The sequence below is a fragment of the Accipiter gentilis genome, chromosome 6, assembly GCF_929443795.1.
Source record: "Accipiter gentilis chromosome 6, bAccGen1.1, whole genome shotgun sequence".
Lineage (NCBI taxonomy): Eukaryota > Metazoa > Chordata > Aves > Accipitriformes > Accipitridae > Astur > Astur gentilis.
The window spans coordinates 18,750,942-18,775,029 of record NC_064885.1 but is presented as its reverse complement, the minus strand read 5'-3'; the positions used below and the strand labels follow the sequence as shown (position 1 = coordinate 18,775,029).

Here is a 24,088-nt window from a genome sequence, read left to right as displayed (position 1 = left end):
TAAAGCCCATTGACTTACTCAATATTCAAGTTGAGATAAGGCGAGAAAGGATCAGATGTGTCCATGAAATAACTGCTGGAAAACTGAAAGTGTCATGGTTAAAATAATTAATGACTAATGAGATATATGAAAACATAAACCAGATTCAATACTAAACCACATAGGCAGAGACCAAAATCGGCATCGATACAGGTAATAGAGTATTTTTAGAAATAACTAATGAATGCACAATGCAGATTCAATGTGTCAATGGCTCAGTGTACTACACCGGTGTTTGTAAATCAGCAATGACACTTCTGTCATAATTAACAGTGATTTTCAAAGTGGCATTTTTTACTTTTTGCAATAAAAATAGTAGTGCAGAAAATGATACATTATGCTCGGGAGGAAGCAAAACCAGTAATGCAGTTTCAGCATGCTTCCCAGGATAGTACCAAGGTTTATGGATTTTCTATTCACAGGTAAGGATTATTTTATTATAAAGCGAGCATCATGTGTCAAATGTTTGATCCATTTTCTCAGGAGATTTCCCACCTTGAGCTCTTTGTCCTCCTCAAAGGTACAGATTTATGAACTGCTGCCTCCCCTGATGCACACACTTGCATCTTAAAAGTTCCTCAGGCATTGCTTTTCATTGATGCCTCTTCTACTTTCAGAATAGGACCTCTATCTTGTTAAAAGCCATCCTGCAGTCATAATCCTACATCCAAACCCTCTCATTTCTAACAGACAAAATGTTCTCTGAGCCTCAGCTACCAACCCATAATGTGTACTGTCTTCTCCCTGATAGATCTTCCAGACATTGCCAACATACCTTCAGGTTCACTTGATCTGTTTCTCATGCAATACCATGACTCAGTGATGGAAATTTCTGGTGACAAACAAAACCAATTTTATAATACTTAATATCTATCCCTTTGTTCTCCGGTTGTTTGCAAAGTTTACAAGTGCTAGCCACCAAACTCACAGTATCTTTATTCTGCTGTTTTCTTTACAGAAACAGATGTGAGAAAGCAGTATGGAGCTCAAGAGAGGAAAGACCTTCATAAAATCCACTGTGCAACATGAGAAAGTGCCACCAGTGCACACAGTTCCTATTAACAAAGACGACACGGGGAGAGATAAAAAGGCAGCTCTGGAGGGAAACCAAAGTGTAGCTGAAGTCCAGCTGGCATGTTTGGCCACGCACAAGAACTACAGATTTTCTACCAGAGCAGCAAGGAATGGAGCTGGTGACAACAGCCTGGAAAAATCATCTGGGTCCTACAAACTTGTAAGGAAGAGTAAAACCCATGACTGCGTTACTGAAGCAGACAAAACAGAGCAGTGCAGCCTCAGCAGCAGGGCTTGTGAGGAAGGTTTTTCTGGAAAGGGTAAGGGGCGCCTTGTCAATAGCATCAGCTTTTCGGGGATGTCAAGCTCCGGCAGTAAGAAAGAGTGTGTGGTCAGCCCCAGCCAGTCTGCATGCAGCAGTCAGATGATTGATTACAGGAACTTTGTGCCACAGATGCCTTTTGTACCAGCTGTTGCAAAAACCATTCCCAGGAAGAGGATTTCCCTCAAGAGATCTAAGAAAGGGCTCAGAGATATATTTCATATAAAAAAAAATAAACCAGACAACCTCACGTTCCTGGTTGAGAAGGACAAGAATTTGTCCTCTCCAGGCTGCAAGACTGAGTCCTCTCGGCGTCTTGCAAAGTATCTTTTCAAAACGGGAGAAACATTTGCAGCTGATTGCTTGTCACAAGACTGCTCAGACAGTGAACTGCAGTCTGACTCTTCCTATGACTGCTGCAACACCCTGTGTGAAGATGTCGCCTCACTGAAAAGCTTTGACTCCCTCACTGGCTGTGGGGAAATCTTTGCTGATGAAAGCTCTGCTCACCTGGAGTTGGAGAACAGCAAAGAAGTTCTGCTGAGACGAAGCAAGCACAAAGACAGCCCTGTCATGGGCTCTTTCCAAGGGGGTGTGGAGCAGCTGGCCTCTCCCGGCCAGAATGAGACTGTTGAATTTGCAAAGTTTTGGGACAACATCAACAAATCGGTGAGGCTACACCAGAGTGCTCTGTTTGATAAGAAGTTACTGAAGATACCTGGTCCTGACATGGAAAACGCTAGAAGCCAGGCTGCTGCATCTGTGACAGACCCCCAAGTCTCACCTGATAAACATGGTGACAATTCCAAAGAAAGCTCCACAGAAACAGGAACACCAAAAAGTGACAACCAGGAATCCACATCCACAAGTGATGAAGGCTACTATGATTCATTCTCTCCTGGACAAGATGATGAAATGAAGGAAGCTCAGACCCCTGGGGTCCCAGGTAGATTTCCAAGAGACAGCTACAGTGGAGATGCTCTTTATGAGCTCTTCTATGACCCAAATGAAGTCAAAATAAACCCAGTCCTAGACGATGACTTGTGCACATCTGAAAGCATTTCAGAACAAGCCATTGAAATCCCTTTGTCCATTTACAGCTTTCATGTTGGAGCTGAGGAGAACATGGCTTCCCAACCAGCTCTAGATATTATCAGCCAGGGTTTTTTCCACAGCACATGGAAAGGCAAAGAATGTTTGCTAAAGCTCTGCGATACTGAGCTTTCACTGACCATGGGTATAATAAACTGGCTGCGAAAACACTCAGGACTTGTTTCCTCCCCTGACTCTCTTCAGAGTCCTCAATCACAGCCAGAAAAGTCTAATGATTCTTTAATCCTGCCAAACCCCAGTCCAGAGCAGAAAGTAAGCGCAGAAGCTCAGCAGGAAAAACCAAGCAAGGAAGAATCTAATACCTTTAACCTACTTGTGTCTTTGGATGAAACCAAACATGCAACCCAGGCCTCTTCAGGAAACATTGCTGAAAGAGACCACAGCCTGGACTCTTGCCCTAACACATCTAATTTGGATTTCCAAGGAAGGGAAGAGAGTCACCACAAGGATTCATCTACAGTGCCTGGGACTGTAGAAAACACCAAAGCATCAAGTTATGCATCACAATCACAGGCTAACGGAAGCAATCTGCAGACATCTTCAACTGAGAATGAGAAGGTGACAATTTCAGAAGGGTGTGAGACATCTGGAGATAAAAACCCACTGCCAGAAAAGCTGAACAGAGAGAGTGGCTCCCAGAGCTCTGAAAACCTTTCGTTAGATGATAATCATGAAGTAGAATCATGTTACTCCTACAAAACTGCTGCAACCTCACTCTTGGATCCCCTTGAGAGGGAGGACAGAAATAAACCAATGTATCACTCTCTCTCTATTTCCTGTGACAAACCACCACAGCCTCTTACTCTCAGACGCTTACAGAGCTACGTTAGCCCCACACCAACGAAGAGCAGCACTAACATAGCGCAGCTCTTAGAGCACTGTGTAACACAAGTGGCATCATTAAAAATCAGCTACGAAAACAAGCACCTGGAAGACAAATGCATTGGGAATGAAATGAACAATATCATTCGTAAGATGTCTCAGTGCAAAGCAAAGTTATTGTTGCAAAATGAATGCAACTGCATTGCCCAAAATCCAGACTACTCCAGTATTCCTAGCACAAACCAATACAACTATGAGACAAGCTTCCAACCCAGCAGTCTTTATCATTTGAAGAAAAATGGAGAGCAAATTTGCTTCGATGATCAGAAACGTACAGCAAAAATCCTAGACGAGGTCACTAGAAGCAAGATAAATTTTGAATATGCCCAGCTAAATAATCAAGCGCTCTCCTATTTAAAAGACTTTACATTTGATCTCAGTCCAAGTGGCTCTGCCCCTGCTACAACTCTTAGTAGACCAACATTTTTACCTCTCTTTAACTCTGCCTGCTCAGACATACCTGCTACGTTTTCACAAGCTTCATACAGCACTGTCTCTCTGGCAGACTCGCTGCAGCCTAAGGAAGTCAAGCAGTGCAGCCCGGGGCGGTGGAGTTATGCAGAGACCCCCTGCAAGGGCCTGGCTGGAGGGACCTCTCTGTCCCCTCATCCAGAGGCAGTGACCCCGGACACAGCAGTGACAGGGAGGAGCCACCAGTAACACACCTGCATTGAGAAGGTCAGTGCTTATGGGAAGTCTGAAATTAAATGTGAAATCAGTAACTTCTGTCCCCTTTTCACAGAGGGACACTTATGGCAGTGGAGTCTGATATATACTCAGAGTTCCTCAGTTTTCCAGTTTCATTGTTCTTAACCTACGCCTCAGCGTCGTAGTTAAGAGTAATCAGAATTTAAATTACACAATTGCCCAGACCAGGGGCCATATATAGGAGGGATCACATTCACTGAGTCTTACAAGTCCCATGCGAAGGTTGAAGCCCCATCTTCCACCCAGGTGCAGCAGTTTTCACACCAGTGGAAGCAGGGAAAATTTTTTCTTCCACTCCAGGATCTGCCACGTTTGGAACAGCAGAATGGATATGGCTGCCTGGCCACAGACTGCTGGCTGCATTCAGCTCAGATTCCTCACTACCAGGACATTAAATCCTCTTGCTACATAAGGACAATGTAAAAATTATGCCCTGCTTCCCCTCTGGAGTGTTAACTGGGTATTACACAGAGCTCTCAACTGGAGTCCTGATGGGTGAGCTGCCACGCAAGGGGTCACATGAGAAAGCTAGAGATCTGCAACGTTAAGTCACAGGGCTGACAGACACACCCTGTCCCGCGGTTCCATACATATGGTGCACCCTCAAGCGCAAGGGAAAGCCCACAATACTATGCTGCTGCTGCTAAGCGTACCAAAACGATGTTCTTCCTTTTTGCAAGCCTGAAGTCTCTCTCCAGCAGGTACGGTTAGTCTCTGGCCAAACTGCACTGTGGCAGAGCAAGAGCTGAAGCCAAGGCATGCTCTACATGCCTTGTGGAGGGAAGAGGGATTATAGGGTCTGTGTTGTACCTCGAACTTTTGAAAATCCTTGAGCCACACTTACATAGTATAGGAAGATCCAGAATTTGGTCTCTGACATAGGGTAAGAAACGCCTCTGCTGTAAAACAGAAAGAGCTGATGAAGTACGCAGACATTGATTGTGCTGGTTCAGATTTGCCTGTCACACAAGGCTTTAGGCTAGAGCAGATACTCTCTGTACAGACTGCTCTAACTCCGTGCCAGCTGAGAAATCCTCTGACCTCCAGTTGCTGAGAGGAATCTGTTGTAGAATTAAAAAACTTGTGTGAATTCTCTATCATATGCCCTGCCAAATCTGACAGATTGGCTGGACTCTGCCCAACCCTGGCACTCTGAGAAGGAGCCTTTAGAGGTGGTAGAAGATGGAGAGGAGGCTGCAGCAAGGGCCAGGATAGAGAATTAAAGAACAGCTCATTATTGAATGGAGGGACCCAGGGAACACAACACTTCTCTGGCTCTTGTTGCTCACAGCAGTGTGACTGCTTTCTGGTCATCTCTACAGGCTTACCAAGCAGCACAAACTAAAAGGGACAGTGTTTCTCTCTGCGTGAGGCAAATTCACCCTTACATTTTCAAGTCTTGGGAGATTCAGCCACCCACTTTGCTATTTACATCTTTGTGAAAGTGCCCTTCCCCCCTAACAAGTCTCCCATTGCAGGGCGGGATATTTTTCAGGGGTCTGCATTAAGTTAAGAGCCAAAGACTGTCAGTTTTCAATACCCTTTACTAACAGATCATTTAGTTATAACCTGTTCATCGGTGAACTAGGTCTTCCTCTCATGAAAGAAGTGATTTGGGTTTTTTCCATTTTTGTTGCAAACAATGCTGCAAACAATGCTGACTAGCAAGCCACCTTCTTGTGTCACCAGATTTTTGGGCAGAACTTGCTATTTGAGGGCACACCATAGTCCTTAGAACAACTTGCCTCTTTTAGATTATTTCTGAAAATAGAAATTCAGTACAGGCAAGGAAAGGTTTGTGGTCACAGCTAGCGTATGTAAGAAACCAGTGCTAAGCAAAGCTTTTTAGGATTAGAACAGCAGATCAATGTATGCATTGTCCTGGGATTTTTAGTTTGTTGTGAATATTAATCCACAGGGTACTGCTAAGAATATCTCTGCCTTCACAGGCTAGGAATGCGAAGGGATTCTAATTTTGAGGAGTTGCTTTCTGGTAGAAACAGAGAAGGGAGTCACAGCTGCCGTGACTGTCAGAAATGGTAACAGACTGTATCATTATACTGTACAAGACATATCGCAGGTAGACATTACTGGACTCAGGGAACTTTCTAGTGCGTTGTATCAAATGGCAGCTGCTGTATGCCACCATGTGTCAGCACTGATGATACCTGTAATGTGGCGCAGTTCACATGCTATCACCTGAGTTCCAGAGAGAAGACAATTCAAGTTTTTTCCAGAAGGGATCTGCTGACTTTTGATAGAGGTTTCTCTAACAGTAAAATGAATGGCATTTTAAAATATAGATGGGATTTTCATATTCATAAAGTGACTTTGAGGAATGGTCTCATTTCAAGGAATCATTTCACTACAGGCTTGCTGTTTGTTACAATTTCTTACAGAAAAGGAATTTAGACAATAATTAAATGGCATTTAACATGGTTAAAAGAAATGGCTGTGATGACGGATATAGACTGGCATGTGACTAAGTTTTCCTACCCAGTATCTTCTTGCTTGCCCACATTAACAGATGGCCTACAGGTTTGCTGGAAATTTTAATTTTTTTTGAAGGTGACTCAGGATCTTTGCCTAATCATGGGGCTGGTAGTGTAAGAAAGGCAACACACAAACATGGTTTCACCTCTGAATCCAGGGAGACAGACGTCATCGAGAAACACTCCTATGCTGGACATGACTGTGCAAAACCCCAAGAGCTTATACCTGAAGAATGCTCCAAGGTTCACTGTTTTAAAATGCCACACTCGGGAGCTGTGAGAGAAGTGGCAGATCAGAAGCAGCTCCTGCTTTGTCCCTCAGAACAAATGCTTCATAAGCAGCTCCAATGGAGCCCCTGTTCCTCCCATGGACTCCCAGGCCTGAGCTGGAGGAGCTGGAAAGGAGAAGGCCAACTTTCTTGCTATTTATCACAGGGCAGAGGAAAAGCCGATATCAAAAGCCATTAAAATCTTCAGGTTTTGTCACCCCATCTCCACATGTCCTAGTATCCACAGTAACAAATGAGCTCATCCTTTCTGCTCCAACTAGTGTGCAGGGTTCCCCTGAGCCATGCCTGGTTTCCAGGGCTTCTCTACCCTGCTGAACACAGACACACAACTGTGATGAAGAATAGTACAAGAAGTGTCATTTCCAGCTCCTTCTCTGTTTCTCCCTTCCCTGGCTTTTTAGAGAGAAATTTGCAAATGCCTCATATCTGTGCTCACCAGTGTCGTGGTTTAACCCCAGCCAGCAACTAAGCACCATGTAGCTGCGCCCTGCCCACCCCCCCCCCCCCCCCCCGCCGTGAGATGGGGGAGAGAATCAGAAGGAAAAAGGTAAAACTTGTGGGTTGAGATAGGAACAGTTTAATAGAACAGAAAGGAAGATGCTAATAATGATAATAATAACAACAATAATAAAAGGATTGGAATATACAGAACAAGTGATGCAAAATGCAATTGCTTACCACTTGCTGACCGATGCCCAGTTAGTTTCCGAGCGGCAGTCTCCCCAGGCCAGCTCCCCCCGGTTTATATACTGGGCATGACATCACATGATATCGAATACCCCTTTGGCCAGTTTGGGTCAGCTGCCCTGGCTGTGTCCCCTCCCAACTCCTTGCATCCCTCCAGCCTTCTTGCTGGCTGGGCATGAGAAGCTGAGAAGTCCTTGACTTAGTATAAAGACTACTCAGCAACTACTGAAAACATCAGTCTGTTATCAACATTCTTCTCATACTGAATCCAAGACATAACACTATACCAGTTACTAGAAAGAAAATTAACTCTATCCCAGCTGAAACCAGGACAACCAGGAATTTGAACTCTGATGGTAAAGGAACCTCAGTGGCAAATGGCACCCTTACATGGGGATATAGAAGGGTTATGCAGAAGGTGGAAATTACCAGTAGGAAGTGCAATGAAAGGCATAACTTTCATTTTTCACTATCGAAAGGCTAGGACTTAGGAAGTGAATGCAGTCCATCCCTGAATATGGGGAGATTCCTAGATTTGAATAGTCATGGACCACAGAAACCAAACTGAAGAAGTTTGGGCTTTTTGGCCAGATGTTTTCCAGCAGGAAACTCTTCATCCTCAACAAGGGAACACTGTCCTAGAGAAGTGTATTGGGATATCTTTTCCTGATCTTTAAAATCTCTGCAAATGACCGAACAGACAGACAACACTGCATGTCACAGCAACTGGACACAGGCAGAACAAAGCACAGTCTGCAAACAACAGTGTTTCAGACCACTGAGCCATTTCTACCACTTAACGTGATTTGAAGTGCATCTTCAGTTAACTGGTAGATGTGGCAGAGCAACAAAACCCACATGTGCTCCCAACAATATGTGCTCACTTCATTCAAATGTTGAACCACCACATTACGCACCAGTTGAAGCTTTTGGATGTGTTTCAGTGATAGCATTAAAAGCAATAAGCTTGCCCTCAGGTCAGAAAAAAATAGGTAACTGTCAATCAAAGAGGGATTGCCATAACAGATAGGGCAGCTGTAGATAAAAGAAGACAGTACGGCATACATGACTGCTGTTATCAAGGAACTGAGATTCAGAAGCAGATAAAATACAGCCTGGACACTGCAAAGTGATAGAGGAATGTGTATCTGATCCTCATCAACTGAAGGGCTACTTGCAGTCTAGGCAATTTCTGTAATGCTTTTTATTCCCTCGTGGTTCAACTTTATTCCTTCTGTCTTAAATAAGGTTGCATTTCTCCCAGACAGATATTTCTCTATCTACCAGGCATAGGGAAGGCAGACTGCAGTATTTGGATTTGATAAAAAAAGAAAAGCAGAATGCAGCCTCATCTGCATATAGGCAATTGTCTGATAAACTATGGTATTATTTCTCCAAATGGCCAGAGAGATGCCTTAATAAGTGAAAAAATAAAGGCAGAATCCCTCTGCACACAGCAGGGAAAGAATATGGTAACAGATTCAAAGCCTGGGGTAAGAAATCCATGTATTTCCATGCTTCCTCCCTGGCATAGCAAAGAGGTCCTCCCTAAAGTCTCACATGATGAAATGTAAAAACAATAAAGTACAGAGACAGCCAGCACATTTTATGCAGTGGAAAGGCCTCTGGTTCTGAAACATACACCTTTATAATGTGAGTTGCGCAGATCATCTTGCACTGAACCAGATAGTGAAATCTCATCTGACAGTCCACCAGCCACACACATACACACACACAAGCACATACACACATGCTCCTGTTCAGACAAATGCATCACAAATTACAAATGTACTGTTTGTCACATATGGTACCACAGAAGCAAAGAACAGGGAGACAGAGGTGACAGGCCACTGCCTCTGTGAATACATTTGAGTGTTAGTCACCGTGTGCCCAGATACTTGGACTAAATGCTAAATTAAACAATTTTCTCCTTCATTAAACACTGTTGCTTCTGGACTTGGCTCTGTCTCACTGTCCGGTCTTCATGGGACTTTCTCATCAATGCTTACTCTACCCAAAATCAGAATTCTACAAGGAAGAAGAAATGTTCTTTGCAGCTTATTTGCTAGAGAAGGGTTTTTCAACACAGTTATCAGCACAGATGATCTCTTACATCGCAGATGCACTATAATGTTGTTAGATATGTTTCATTTTAAAACTGAGGAATCTGATTTGCTGCTTTACTCGCTATTGCAGTAGGATGGTTTCCATGGATACAGTCTTATAGGGACTCTATTTTTCCCCTGTTGACAACAGTACAGAAAGCTAAATTCTCATCTTCATTGCACCAGCATAAATTTGAAGCTAGGGGAACGATTCCCAGATTTAACCCTGAGAGCACAACTTGGCTCACAGTCTCCTTCAGCCTTGAATTTGAGATTTTTCAGGGGTATGGCAATGGAGTGTTAAAAAAAAGGAAAACAGTTTCTGTGGACAGCAGCATGGGCTGATGGACAGGACATAGGAAACAGTGCCTCTGTATGAGAAATGGGGAGAAGTCAAGGCACAAAGCAAACAAATTATCTGCTTATTCAGAGGCTTGGTGTCTTGCCTGACATTTAACTGCAAAAAAACAAGTCAGGTTTTGGCTATAGAAGACATTTTAATTATTTGCGTGGGATTGGGCCAAATATGACCCCATTTGTTTAAATGAAGGGATGAATCAGTTGTTACCATTCTGAAGAAACCCTGCTTCACTTCTGTTTTGCTGTGATGGCCAGGAAGGCGTAAGGGTGGGAAGAAGGGGGAAGCAAGAGACTAGTATCCAGTTACAGAGCAGGCTTCTTCATTCAAACAGGAGAATCTTGCCCTATCTGGAGTACAGTCATGGAGACACTGAATGCAAAGCAGATGCTCAGCTCGACAACGCGCTGTACAAATCTGATGGCATTCATACTCACCAGCCAGCAAAAAAAAAAAGAGTAAAAGGAGAGCCTGGTGATCTCAGCTTTTTTCGACCTAAAGTGTAAAATCTCTAGTTCTGTTCCTGCCACCAGAACATGCAGAGAGGGGCAGAACCAGAGTCCTCCAAACAACACTGCATCCTACCTCTGCCAATAGGCTGCAGTAGGTGCTTGGAAAAGGAGTGTCAGAAACAGGGCAAATGGAGAATTTTAAAACCCGAAATAACCAACCTCCTATCTTCTGGCAACCAGCACTCTTTGAGCTAGACCATGGTTCCTCCTGGATGTCTGTGTTCAGCGCTCCCTTTTCCAAACTCACTTAAGCATACGAACTCCAAAGCCTTCTAATTTATGTTTTGAACGTTTAGTTTGTTTGGTGTGTCTTTTACACACCTCTTAAAATCTGATGTCTATTGTGCTGTATGTATCAATTTTGCTTTGCAAAACTTCCAAAATACTCCTTTTGAATTTCCTCCTTTTCTGATATCTATTTGTCTCCAAAACAGGAACTGTCCCTTTTGTGGCCTGGCAACACTTGGGAGATTATGGACACTGTTGTGATTGTATATTCACAGCAGAGGCCACGCTTCAGTATATAAGTCTGGGGTCTCTGTGTAAACAAAGACCAATAGTCCAGGGAGATAAAAAGCACAGAAATCCTCAGCACCAATAGATTTAATGCATTTTTCTCAAAAAAACCCAAACAAACAAAACCCAAAACCCCAAACCAAAACATTTTAAATCTTGCTAAAGTAAGAGCAAAAAATTTGACCATCACAGTGAAAGGCATGAAGCACTGTTGTCATGAGCTAGTACTCATGAACAGTAGCAGAGGAAGCCTGCACTCTTTTAAGGAAATGTCCAAAATGAACAGTTTCCCATCAGGTCTTGTGGAAGGCTGTTCTGTTTTAAGCAAACTCTCCTTGTCAGAGCTTCAAGAAAGGCTAGACTGTATACATCTGGTGTGGTGGGTTTCTTATGCCATTCAAATCATGGGGACTGGATCTCATTTACATTTGAAGGTGAGAAAGACATGCGTAGTTCTTGGACAGCAATACAGCTCAGGATAGAGAAGCAAAAAAATAATGTATGTTAGACTTTTCCTGTGGAGTAAGGCATTAAATCTAAGCCTCTCTCTACATGCACCATGGCAGGCCTATTCAGGTAAAGCTTAAAAGATCTTGTGGCATTTAGTGATAGTGGCACTCAGTGGTGACAACTGCACAAATGATACCATGATATTGCAGCCAGCAAGTTTATCTCTTCGCACAATCGGCTATCCTCTCCTTTGAGGTGATTATATCATCCAAGTGGAAACTGTCAGTCCACAGGTCAAGATACAGGGAAGATTACTGGAGATCAAAGAAAAAGGAAAGTCCTCTTTGTCTTTATTTCTGATTGAACGATTCTCATTTCACAACAGAGATCAAGGTAGCAAAATGCAGACTGTATTGCCCCATCTCCTCTTTATTAGTCCTCTCTAACTGTGATACTTTCCAAATCTGCCTCTTTTTTCCTTTCATGACAACTTTCCCTCTAACTTTCCCCAAATGGGCTCAATTCTTTCCTCTCACATGCTGTGCATTCCTTCTGCTCCCTCTGGGTGACCAAACCTACTTCAAAAGCCTTTTCTCTTTCCCACATGCCTGCCAAGCTGATGTGTCCTTGCAGCTCCTCATCCCTCCCAGACAATCCTGACCACTCTCAAGAGCCTGGAAACCCCTCTTCAGGCAAGCAGCCTCCTCCCCAGACTCGTAAGATCCCTGCATCCTCGCCTCACTGGCTGAGTCTGAAGCAGTGGTGAAAGCTGGGAAAGGAATTTTTCAAAAAGGGAGCAATGCCATAATTTAGCACTGGGCCTTTGCTATCATGGGGTCCTCTCCTCCTCCCTGTTTCATTCTGCAAAGGAAATGTGCTGACTCTACAGGATCCCAACCTGCAGCATGTTGTAAATAATTATGCACAAAATGAAAATCGAGTGCTCAGCACACTATGAGAGCAGACAGGCTTGCACAGCACCTACAGTGTCATGGCTGCAAAAGACAGTCAAGCTCTGTTTAACTCCAACAGCAGCCACAGAACTAAGCCTTGGGCTCTGTGCTTTGGTCACATTAATAGAGGTGCGGACCATGACTGAAGGACACAGAGATGGGAGAATCACAACCTAAGATTAGGCAGGAGTAAGGACTTGTGTGTGTCTGTGTGTGTGCCCCCGCCCCAACCACTTTGTTAGGTTTTTCCATCTCACAGTCAACAGAGGGGAAAAAAAATCAAGCCAGGGTGGCTTCCGGGCTGTGATACACAACAAGGGAGATGTTTGCAGAGAAATCAAAGGCAAAACAAATTCTATCTGACTTCAGGAAGGATGGAAAGAGAGCGTTATTTACAGCACGAGATGCTAGACAAAACAGTGCCTCAGAAATTTTCACAGCTCCAGCTTTTCAAGAGAGATTGTGCCCTCTGTTTTCAGCTGCATTTTTAGGAAATATTTGATTGGGTGTCAGCCTTAATTAACCCTGGTGCAGTTGCATTTCTGAAATAAGGGACGGTTGTATTTTACACAAACATCAGATGGGGCTTGTCAGTGGCAGGAAAAACATTGAGGAAAAGGAGCAGCTCTCCTGTCCGTTTAAATAGAGGATGCTGCAATATGTGGCTCTTGGAGAAATAGAAGCTCAATCTCCTTTCCTCATCCACTCTGTCTTCCCTTGAACATACAGGCAAGTTGGGTTTTGCTCTGAAAAAAGCACTAAGTAGACGGTTGCTATAGCAACCAACTCCCTGCAACCCATTTATAATTAAGATGGTGGTCTAACTACCTACAAAATACATCTTGCAAAAACCCCAAGTTCACAGCTTCCTGAGTAACAACTGAATGTTTTTACAGTGAGTCTATCTGATCAGGGCAAGGTTGGTTAGGTTAGTTTGCTACAGTGATTAGGTATTTGGAATTATTTTGCTACTGAGATAGCAAAAAGATGCCAGGAAACAGCAGGGTTTCAATTTAAGGCTTTCTTCGCTAGATTTCTTAAAGTTTCAATCAATAACAAGATAGTGCTTGAATCATCTCGTCTCTCAAAAGTACTCTTCAACTATAATCTGTACAATTTTGGAACACCTAATGAATCATACTTACAAATTTAAAAATGCCCTTAGCTTTTTTTCACAATTCAAAAGCTGTTTTACTTTAAAAAATCATGTAATAAAACTAATAAATAATTTTACTGTTAGAGAAAGGTATGTTAGTTTTCCCTTCAGTGTTTATTAAAGGACACGACAGCTAAACTGTATGTTTGAGTGCAGTGCTTGAAACACAAATTAATTGATGAGGTTCGTTTAAAAATTACATTTATTGCTGATTGAGGGCTGTATGATGCAAATGATAAAAACATGAAGACTTTATGTTATGAGATTGTATAGAGATAAACATAAGTAGAGACATTAAAAGGAAGAATTCTCTCTATTGCTCCCTTGACCTCTGAACCTTACACATTTTATATTATCAAAGATACTGTACCCATCAATTTATATAAACTGTAATGCCCTTGGCCCACAGTGGTTCAGTCAAATAGCCATCAAACTAGGCAAACATAAAACAGCAGCTTATTGTTTCCCAAATAAGAATAGTCTATTGCAGCGTGTTTCAAACTTAATTAATTAAAGGGTCATTTAGACTTTGAAATATTAAAAAAAATCCAAAGATGAAGCAGGCTTTTAAGAGAAGTCCAGAGACCAGGCAACTTTCATTTAACCTAAATATTGTTCATACTTTACCTCCATTTTCCTCTTTTTGTTTGTTTTCTTGGAAAGATGTCGTGGTAGAGACGGACACGACAAGTAATAGATCACGCAAAGTGGCTATTTTATTGTTCTAACACACCTTTTTATCCCCTTCTTCAGAGTATGTGTTAGTATATGATTGGCTTAGCTAGTAACTAACAATTCATGATTGGTGAGTTTGTCAGGACGGTTCTTCTTATCACTATCTTGTTTTCGTACTGGTCTTCTCGGATCTTTCCAGACATATCAAGGATATGCTACAAGCTGCTCAAGGTCGCGCTGTTCTCGAACTGTCAGGAATTCCGTAGACTTGTTGCATCCCCCAACAGAAAGATATATGTTTTTCTCTTTATTTTCTCCATTGTTTTGCCACTAACGTTTATAGACCTGTAACCACCTCAGAACCCTAAACTGCAAACTGCTGCTCTGCAGTGTACTTGTGAGCCCCCCAAAAATTCTAGATTTCATGATCAGAAAAGGAAGGTTCCACCCTTCTAGTCACCTTCCAATAAAAGCTTCTTCTTTCTAGCTTGGTTCTACCACCATTGTCTACTGTAACACTATTCCCATTCTGTTGTTTCTCTCTATGCCTTAATTATGTTTTAGGAAACCTGTATTTTTGCAAGGCCAAATCCTGTAGTTAATTTTCACCCTAACAACCAGTAAAAACCATTAAGAATGTTGATTTTTGATCAAATTAAATTGATAGGATACTGCTTTTAATAACTGTGGAATTTCCTCAGAAATCAGTTTCACTAATCCCCATCATGTGAACCATGCTGCACTGAGCTGTGTTCTGTCTCCCCAGATCAGCAGGGTAGGATTCTTTCCTGAGCTGAAATGTGACCTATGTCAGAAGGTATGCTATCTTCCTGTATTTGCTAAAGTAAAAATGAAAAAGTCTATAATTGCAGTAACTCTTATTGTATACTAACTATTATTGGCCTAATCCTGAGTAGCAGAGTGACCTCAGATGTATTTTGGCTTCTCTACAGACAGATGATTGAACTTCCAAGTTGCACCCAGTGTCAGACAGTGCTGGAGGGGAAAAAAAAAAAAAAAAAGGGTAACAACCAGTTTCTCCATTTCTTTATCTAATGTTATACCTTACATTCTACCAAAAGGAATGGAAAGTGAGGCAATTCAAATGAATGTACATAAATGACCTGACTGGACATAGACCATAATTATGATTTTTCATCTAGCAAACATAAAAATACTTATGCTGAAAGTCAACAGTGAATAATAAATCATTACATTTACCCTGGTTATATACTTCAAGCTATAGAGGTAAATTCTTGCAAGGTACAACCAGTCTTCTGTAGGAATGCACTCTAAAACTACATACTTTACTATTGCCACACAGAAAAGACCTAGGGGATAAGGGCAGGAGACAACCATAAAAGAACAGCTTGATTACTCTTCACTTGTACTGAGGACCAAGCAAGCCAGCAATGAGCAATCAGCAAAGGGAGAAACACAGTCCCCTGCAAGCCAGCACCACGTGGCTTGAGCAGGATGAATGTTGTATACCAGATGGCCCTTTTGGCAATTCAGGAAGCCACTGTTATGATTCCAAAATGGAGGTGGTGGCCAAATCTCCTGCACTGAGCTACAGTTACTGTAGCTGAGCTGACACAGAGGAGGGAAGTTAAAGGAATGTTGCAACCTGTATAATCTTAAAAAGAGCAATGAAGATTTTTATAAAGTACTGGTATCTGGGAAACCTACAAGTGAAACATTGGCAACAACCTAGCTATCTTCTAGGCACTTCTTTTATTATACTTCTCAAGATCCCATACCTCTTTACTGCATATGCCCAGGATATGCAGGCAGTGTGCAAGGCAGTTGATCCTCCCCAGCCAACACAACATCTGTTTCTGTGTTCCTATGAAGCACAGATTTCTTCAAGTGCTGACAGCTCTCCATTTTTGGTCTGGGAAGACCTGGATAGTGGAAAAAACATAGATAATAATGGGCTCTCAGGAGGGCACTGCAATAGGACCAAATGTTTTTTGCTTGGAAGAGCTTCCATCTGGCCTGGCCTCCTATAGCAGCTAAGAAACCCAGACAAACCTACATTCTGGGAGAGCGTATCAGACACAGCATGTTCCCACACATTTACTTTGTGAGGCACCTTAGCTAGCCATGTGTGCACAGTCTGCTTAATCCACAATCTGAGTAACTGCCCACGGATCGTGGAGCATTAACTGTAATTGGAAATCCACTGGTCACTTGACTCCATGCAGTGATTTGCTGAAAAGCGCTGCTCCCTATGTGCACAGGCCATGCACCATCCTTTCACATCTGCTTTTTCACAATCTGCTTCACTGCCTAGCCATCTCATAGTTTCTTCATGCTAGCATGTCTGTGGGATAGAGTGGGCACAGACTTTGACCCAAGAATCACAGTGCTCAAATCAGCTGAATTGTTTAGTCTTTGAGGCCACTTCTATTAATAAATGCACTGTTAGTCACTGTGATTTCTGATGGGATGCTACATGTGTTAAAAGAATGAATGCTTCATGTAGCTCCCAATTAGCTTGGAAACGTTTTCTGGTTCTTTGCCTAGAAGGACTTAGACAACGGTAGCATTGTTAGCAATGAACTGCCACCTCCTAATGTTGAGTTACAAGAATTAGTGGGTTAGTAAACTACCACTGACCTCCTTTTATTATTTTTAATTACTCATGAAGCTTTTGAAAAATGCTATATAAAAGATATTTTAAATTAGCAGAAATTAGGACAGTATGTATTTAGAATAGATAGGTTTATTTGCAACTCTATGGCACCAAACTATTGTTCAGAAACAAAAAGACAGCATTCCTAAATATGTTTTAGACTGGCTTCCCCATTGGTCTGTAACAAATCTGTTCAGCAAAACCAGTCTTTTTAAAAGAAAACTGCCTTTTGGCAATTGTAGACCCTGAGCACTCTCCATTAGGACATGGTGCCAAATTTTCTTTCTTCTAATCATCAGACTCAACCTCTTCACAATTTTGTGCTACTGCACTGCTTCTGCTGCCTCTTTCACCTTTCTTAGCACTGATTCCTTTCTGCAGGAGGAGAAGAGATACAGGCCTGAAGATAACATTGCTAGAAGCCACATTAACATTATGTGCTGCCCCCAGAAAAGAGGTTGCAGAGAGAACAGTTCCTTATCTACCTCCTTCTGTATTCTCTTGTATGTTGTTTGGACACAAAGCCGGAAGACTTCCAGGAAGGTCTTTCAGGAAGGGACTTCCAGACCCTCTGCTACTGCTACTGGTACATTTGCGCTCCTCTTAACTAGATATGCCTCTTTTCTCCAAAGCAGAGACACCACCTCACCCTTAACATGACCTGCGGGCACTGTGATGTTGTCTCAATCCTCATTTTATTTATCAGCTCAGGAAATCTATAGAAAGTATTCTGTTATCTAATAAGAATGTCATATAGCAATAATCCACAGAATATAAATCAATAAACTTCCCCTAACAGCAATTTATCACTCATTGTATCACACAGCAATTCTCTTTGTGTTATAGTTAAAGGCACAGAAGTTTAAAGTGGGCACAATACAATGATGAATAATGGCCCAATAAAAAATATTTCATAGTGGAAAAAATTCCTACCATAAAGGCTGCTTTCTCTAGCACCCAGGAAGAAAATCATTAAGTCAATTAAGGGCCTAACTATTATCAAGTTAAGCGAAGTGAGCGTTGAAAACCTTGCTTTACTATGCTTTCAGACAGGAAATTCCTGACTTTTTACAGGAAACAGTTACTTAGTTCCTTAGACATAACTCTACAGCAACATAAATATCCAAAGCAGCATAATCAATTGAAAATATTTCTACTAAGTTAGAAATTGGCTCACAGTATATTTCTTTGTGGTTTTCCAGCATACCTGAAAAATTTGTCTCAGTAAGAATAAAAATATGTGTGTTCAAAAAAAAAAAAAAAAAAAAATCAGGAAAGTTCATTGCTGTAACTGTAATTTTTTTCTTCACTTTTCCACCTGTGCAGTTCCCATATTACAGTATTGGGAAGATAATAGGTAAAGTCTCATTATTAGAATACTTCGCCAATTTTTCAAGTATGCTTTCAAATTTCCCTTCCATTAACTGGCAAAACTAGTAACTTCCCCAACTGCAACTGAAAATTAGAGACTTTTCTAGTGGTTTTTTTAATGGGCAGTGGTGTTACATCTGCTTATTCAAGAAAACTCAGTTCCACTTTCTTGTGACTACTGTTCGATCTCTCTTCATGCAGGTTTTCACGTTTAAAATTGTTACTAGTAATGGCCAAGATGCCCTTCTACTGAACAATTCTAAAAATCAATCAAATATTAGGGAAAAGCATAAACCAACCAATGCTGGCTAGCAATGGATCCACTTAAAGGGCTCAGGTCTTTCTTCAAACATAGTCTCTAAGGATGGGAAGGGATCACTGGTGGGACTGATTTCCTTCTGTTTTGTACTTCACTGTCAAATACCTTCCAAAGTGGCAAATCTGAACTCTCCATTAATTTATAACTTGTTATTATTTCTTAACCACATTTCCACCTAAGAGTATAAAGCTCACTGAATGATTTCCTTCACTGATTTCTGGAAGCCTTGTGCCGTTTATACTGTGGGTTCTAATTGAAAATGTTCACAAAATCTTTGTGTTTTTATCAAAGTTGAAAATTTGGAAAACCTCTGTTCATTTCATCCATGGTATCATTGAGGTTCACTTCAATGGGTTTTACAGATTAGCAAGGCATGAAGGCTTAGACTCCATTTGTAACAAAGTGTTTCAATGACAAGAAATTACAAGATTCTGGAATTTCTTTACAGTATTTCACAAAGCTGAACGTATAGTTTACATAATTCAAGTCTTCCTGAGGAATTCTGTTCTCATAAATGAGAGAGGAAGAGAGATAGTGACAGTTATGATACGCAGACAGAAGCAGATTTTTAGGGTGGATACTTTTATTAACAGATTGGACACTAAACAGTTGCATTTATGTGAATATCCAAAACATTCATATTGGAGCAGATGAAAGCCCCATTTACCGTCTCCCCAGTAGTGAACAGGAGTGAATGCTTATGGAAGAGCAAATAAAAAATGTGGCAAATAAAAAATAATGGCAAATAAAAAATAATACAAATGGTCTAGTATTTCTCACCATCTTGCAATCAGTGGTATTAAGCTATCTAAGCTAAGGGCAAACAACATTCATGCCACTGTATTTAATAAACAGACCTATCTTCCATTAGCTATTTAATCTCATTTTGAACCAATACATAGTTTTGGCCTCTATGACATTCTGTGTTAATGAATTCTTAATTTTGCATTGAATGGGGAAAAACATTTTGTACTTTACATCTACTGCCTCATCAACATTCGGGAGCCTATTACTCCCTGTATTCTGTGATAATGAATCATCCCATTTTCACCAGTTGTGTACCATTCATGGATTATGTTCACATTCATCTTTCACATGTCATACATTCACAGTCATCTTTCCAATATAATACACAAACATACATGCAACAGGAATATTAACTATTCTTGAAACTTACACAACTTACTTATGCAAGTATCTTAATGTTTTTCATTAGGTCATGAAAGCATAGCAGTATGCTATGTATTAGTGGAATTAAAGTGTCATATGATATCACTTTCTCTTCTTTCTTCTCCAACTTTTTATTAGAAATTTTAGCCATAAAATATAGAAAACTTAATCCTGCTCACTGTGTCCTTCTAACCTTCTAAGTGACTTTCCAAAGGGGATGCAAATGGAAACTTGAAAATGTGACAACTTATTAATTTGTGATGTTGTATTGTAGCCTATTTTCACCTTTTACATAAAATATGATGTCAACTTACTGTGTAGAACTGCTGTTACAATGAAGTGGACTTTTAACTGATTCATCTGCTAGCATACAAATGCTTACTAAACAGAAATTATAACTGTGTTAGTCATCTGCCTTTATCAAGTAGAGTTTCCCTTCCCCAGATGGTAAGGAGCAAGAATGCCATGTTCAGCTGATCATGTTGCAGTTGGGAACTCTTGGACTTAATTTTCCAGATACTCCAACCCATTCTACATCCACATCATTTAATGGATATGCGAGTTTACAATAGACTGTGTCCTAATTTTTGGACATGGTGGGGAAGGGCAACAAAACAGTCTGTGCTGTGGTTATGAGATGAAAAAAGGTCTGCGGTTCAACATTCTCTGACAAAGTGCTGGGTGATCAAACTTAATGGGCAATCAAGATGACGGTAAATCACAGGACAGATTCTTAGGTTTGATTAAGGACTGTAAATCCAGTGGATCCTCTCTCCAAAGACTGCCTGTGTTGAAAGGGAATACCTGGATGGCTGAGAAAAAACATTCAACAGTATTATAAAAAAATCAGCAACATTTCTGGGTCACAAATTCATATTGGCTGATCTCCAGCTGGCAAAGCAACTCTATAGCTTCTGAAGCAAGAGAGCATCAGAGCAGCCTGCATAAATCACTGAAACAGAGGAATGGAAAGATGACACAGAAACACTGTCTTCTCCATTCAGTGCAGTGCTGGGCACAGCTCAAGTGTTACTGCAGAAAACTGTTGCACTTGTGCTTCTGCTTCCATCTTTCCATTTACCTCTGGGTTGAGTCTGCTTTTAGAGGAGGGCCAGTAACACCAGTAGTATCTTGCATGTTTTTCATAATTATCCAAGCAGATCTGCTTGGATTCAACATGTGTGGCTCACTCTACCAGGCTCCTGGTAATAAATGTTAACAGAAAGATATACCAGTCTTCACACAGAGATGATGGGTTTAACATTTAGTATTAGAAAAAAGCGCATAGTGTCTGAAAAGAAGTATGTTAAACCACAGAAGGGTTTGCAGAATATCTAACTTAACATGAGGTTTTCACCTAGCAGAGAAGACAAGAATGTCTTAACTTCAACAGGAAGGGAAATGAGCTCATCTCTTAACATGAAATCTGCTCCACAGTTCAGAGCCCTTGTGACCTGTTGTACCCCAACACTGGCAATGCAAGCTATTCAACCTGGCAGGAACCTAGAAGTTACAAAGCCCAAAGGAAATAATTTGGGCATTTGCTCTTTGCCTACCCTGAGGTGTGTACTGAGGCATGTCCTAGATGGACTCATTTGTTTTCCTTCCTGTTTTTCTAAGAGGCTGCTATTAAGTTAAACCTATATAGCAGTACAGTCAGTTCTAAATAACAGGGTCATAAAACCGAAAGAAGCTACTATAGCCCAGACCAATTGCTGGTTTTACGTAATGATGCTGCTAAACATAGCACAGGAAGTCTTCCTTCTCTCCTCCTCCCCACCCCACGCATGGCTGACAGCTACATTTATCAGACTCCCAGCCCTGACAGTTAAAAAAATAAGTTAGTTTCCAAAATTAAGATCACCTTCAGCAATAAGAATAGAGTCACTTACACTAGTTAAGATGTAACTCTATATTCATCTCTCTAGTTACCCACATAACACATACTGAACCTAAAAGCAAGTTTTGAAAATAGATCTTTCTAAAACACACTCAAAAAATTAAATTCTTAGAATAAAATCTTAGTTTTATTGGTATCATCATTTGCTTTTTTAGCTTGTCAGAGGCAATTGAGTTTCTTTAACAAAGAAAAGAATGGTCTGTTGCTGGAGTTTGTCTGACAATATAAAAACCAAAAATGCAATGCAAATACTTTAGAATCCTGCGGAAACTGTCTTTTAAAAAACCTCCCTATCAGAATGCATCAGTTCTAAACTGCAAGCAAAAAGTACCAGGCTTTAGCATCATCAGTGCTTTTCTTATAGACCTTGTCAGACCATACAGACAAAAATTTACAGTCTTGTGTGCCTAAATTTAGATGTTAAAAGCAGATCCAAAATTCTGACTCAGCCTATATATTTCAGCTGTACATATTCCATTGGGTCAGAATATCAGACTATAAACCAGGGAAATTCTAATTACGTTATTCCAGAAATGAAGGGACAGTTGAAATCATCCTGCCATTGAACTAACTGCAGGCAACAAGGAAGGCATTAAGTAGATCAGCTCATCAATAATGGAATATGTAGACTTTCAAAACTAAGTAGGTCAGTGGTACATATTTCTGTCTTACCCTTGGATAGTCATTCAACAGCCTGCTCACAGTAAACTCAGACCAGCTCCTTTCTCTTCTTACCAGACAGCCTTCAGCATCACAAAATTTACCAAACCCTGCCATCCCTGTTGAGAACTCACGATCTGAAAATGCATGAGGATTAAAGCTGGATAGCTGAAGGCTGTCATCCAGGACAGCTGTGATAAGAAATACATTGATATTGCTTATTCTGTATCAGATGGGGGTGTGTAAGGAAACAAGCCTGTGTGGCTGCTAAAAGGTACAATTCTGCATAAATCTAATCCTGATCTTCTGTATTAAGTAGAATGCTTCCTATCAACAGGCATTACAGAGACTGTTGCAAATCCATAGAGATTTTTGCAGCGATTTGAGTGGGTTCTAAATCAATACCTAACATGACTGAAACATAACATTTTGAGATACTTATGTGAAGAGGTGTTACTTTTGGTTCTTTGACTAAGAAAATACCAACAGAAGAATAGAAATGCACTATTTTGGAAGTCCCACTTTTCAGTAGTGCTGTAGGGAATTAATTTGAAGAATTTGTGTTAAAGGAAATTTGCTCTTTCTTCCTCTTTTTCAAATTGTTGCTGAAGGGATGTAAGTAGAAAGCTGCCCAGTCAGCCTACCAGATACTTGCTGAGTCTGTGCTAAAAAAAATGTCAAAGCTGATAGAAAAGGAGCTGTCCAGTTCAAAGTCAACATCATCCAGCCCTGCAGGAGAGTAGCACAAGTGGAAATGCAGAAGCAATTGTCTATTCAAAATTCAGGGCAACCATGACATCTAATACCTTCAGTAAGAATGCTGTTGATTGATTAACAGAAATCTGCAACAAGGTTCTTGCTGAGTACATTAATAACCAGTCAGGAGTTCTGATAGCTACAGACAGTGTAGAAAGCTGAACAGATTTCCCCTGCCAAGATTTAATAGGCATTATTTTTACTGCAATCAAACTAAATAGGAAAAGCAAAATCTAACAAACTTATCGTTTCTCTACGGCTACCCAGATGGTGACATCTCAGTATGGCACACCACACACAGGAAGACAGAGGGATTCAATAACTTGATAAGTATAGAGACCAGATATTAGTCAGTCTGGTAATTTCAACTGTTAAATAACATTTTTTGTTTGGGTTAGCATGGACAACAACTAATACAGAACACATCAGTTATTCACTATTAATTTCACTGATAGTATCGTATTACATTCAGAGAAAACAAAGTGTATTCCTATCTCCTAAATTATACAAAACATTCCTTATTACTTCTGTTAAATCAAAACATTTATTGGAGAATACATCCAAAATGAACAAATACTCTAGAATGTAAAATTTTTAAGTCTAATATATTTGCCATCCCAGGGCACTTTTCATTTGTTCTCCCCACTCTTCTTAACCAAACAAGTAATTTATGTGAGTAATGAAAATAATTGTATTGTGCAGCTTTTAATCTATTATTCAATAGCTAAAAGTAAAGTAAAAATAATCCTTTCTATCAATAATTCAGCTTCAGTGCTAATGCAGCCATTCAGCTGCTCCCCTCACCAGGTCCTCATACATTTTTAATGCTTAGGCTCTTTGTTAGGAGGTCAAATGTGTGAATTGTGGTTAGAAACACAGTTACCAGGTGTGTGAAGGTCAACTAAAGAAAATACTCCTATTGCCAACAAAACAAATTAGACTGGCAGGACTGTAAAGGAAAACTGCACGGTAGGGTCCTCAATGCCTGACTTCGCTGAAGAC

General features: G+C 40.9%; 1 protein-coding gene across 1 annotated transcript in view; it reads left to right on the top strand.

Annotated features, from left to right (window-relative positions):
* AMER3 (APC membrane recruitment protein 3) overlaps positions 1–24,088 on the top strand; it is a 39,052-nt gene that overhangs the window by 6,138 nt on the left and 8,826 nt on the right. The window contains exon 2 of the mRNA XM_049803431.1: positions 998–4,048. Within this exon, the coding sequence (XP_049659388.1) occupies positions 1,019–4,030 (3,012 nt within the window). The 5' untranslated portion in view covers positions 998–1,018 and the 3' untranslated portion in view covers positions 4,031–4,048. The remainder of the gene's footprint in view (positions 1–997; positions 4,049–24,088) is intronic.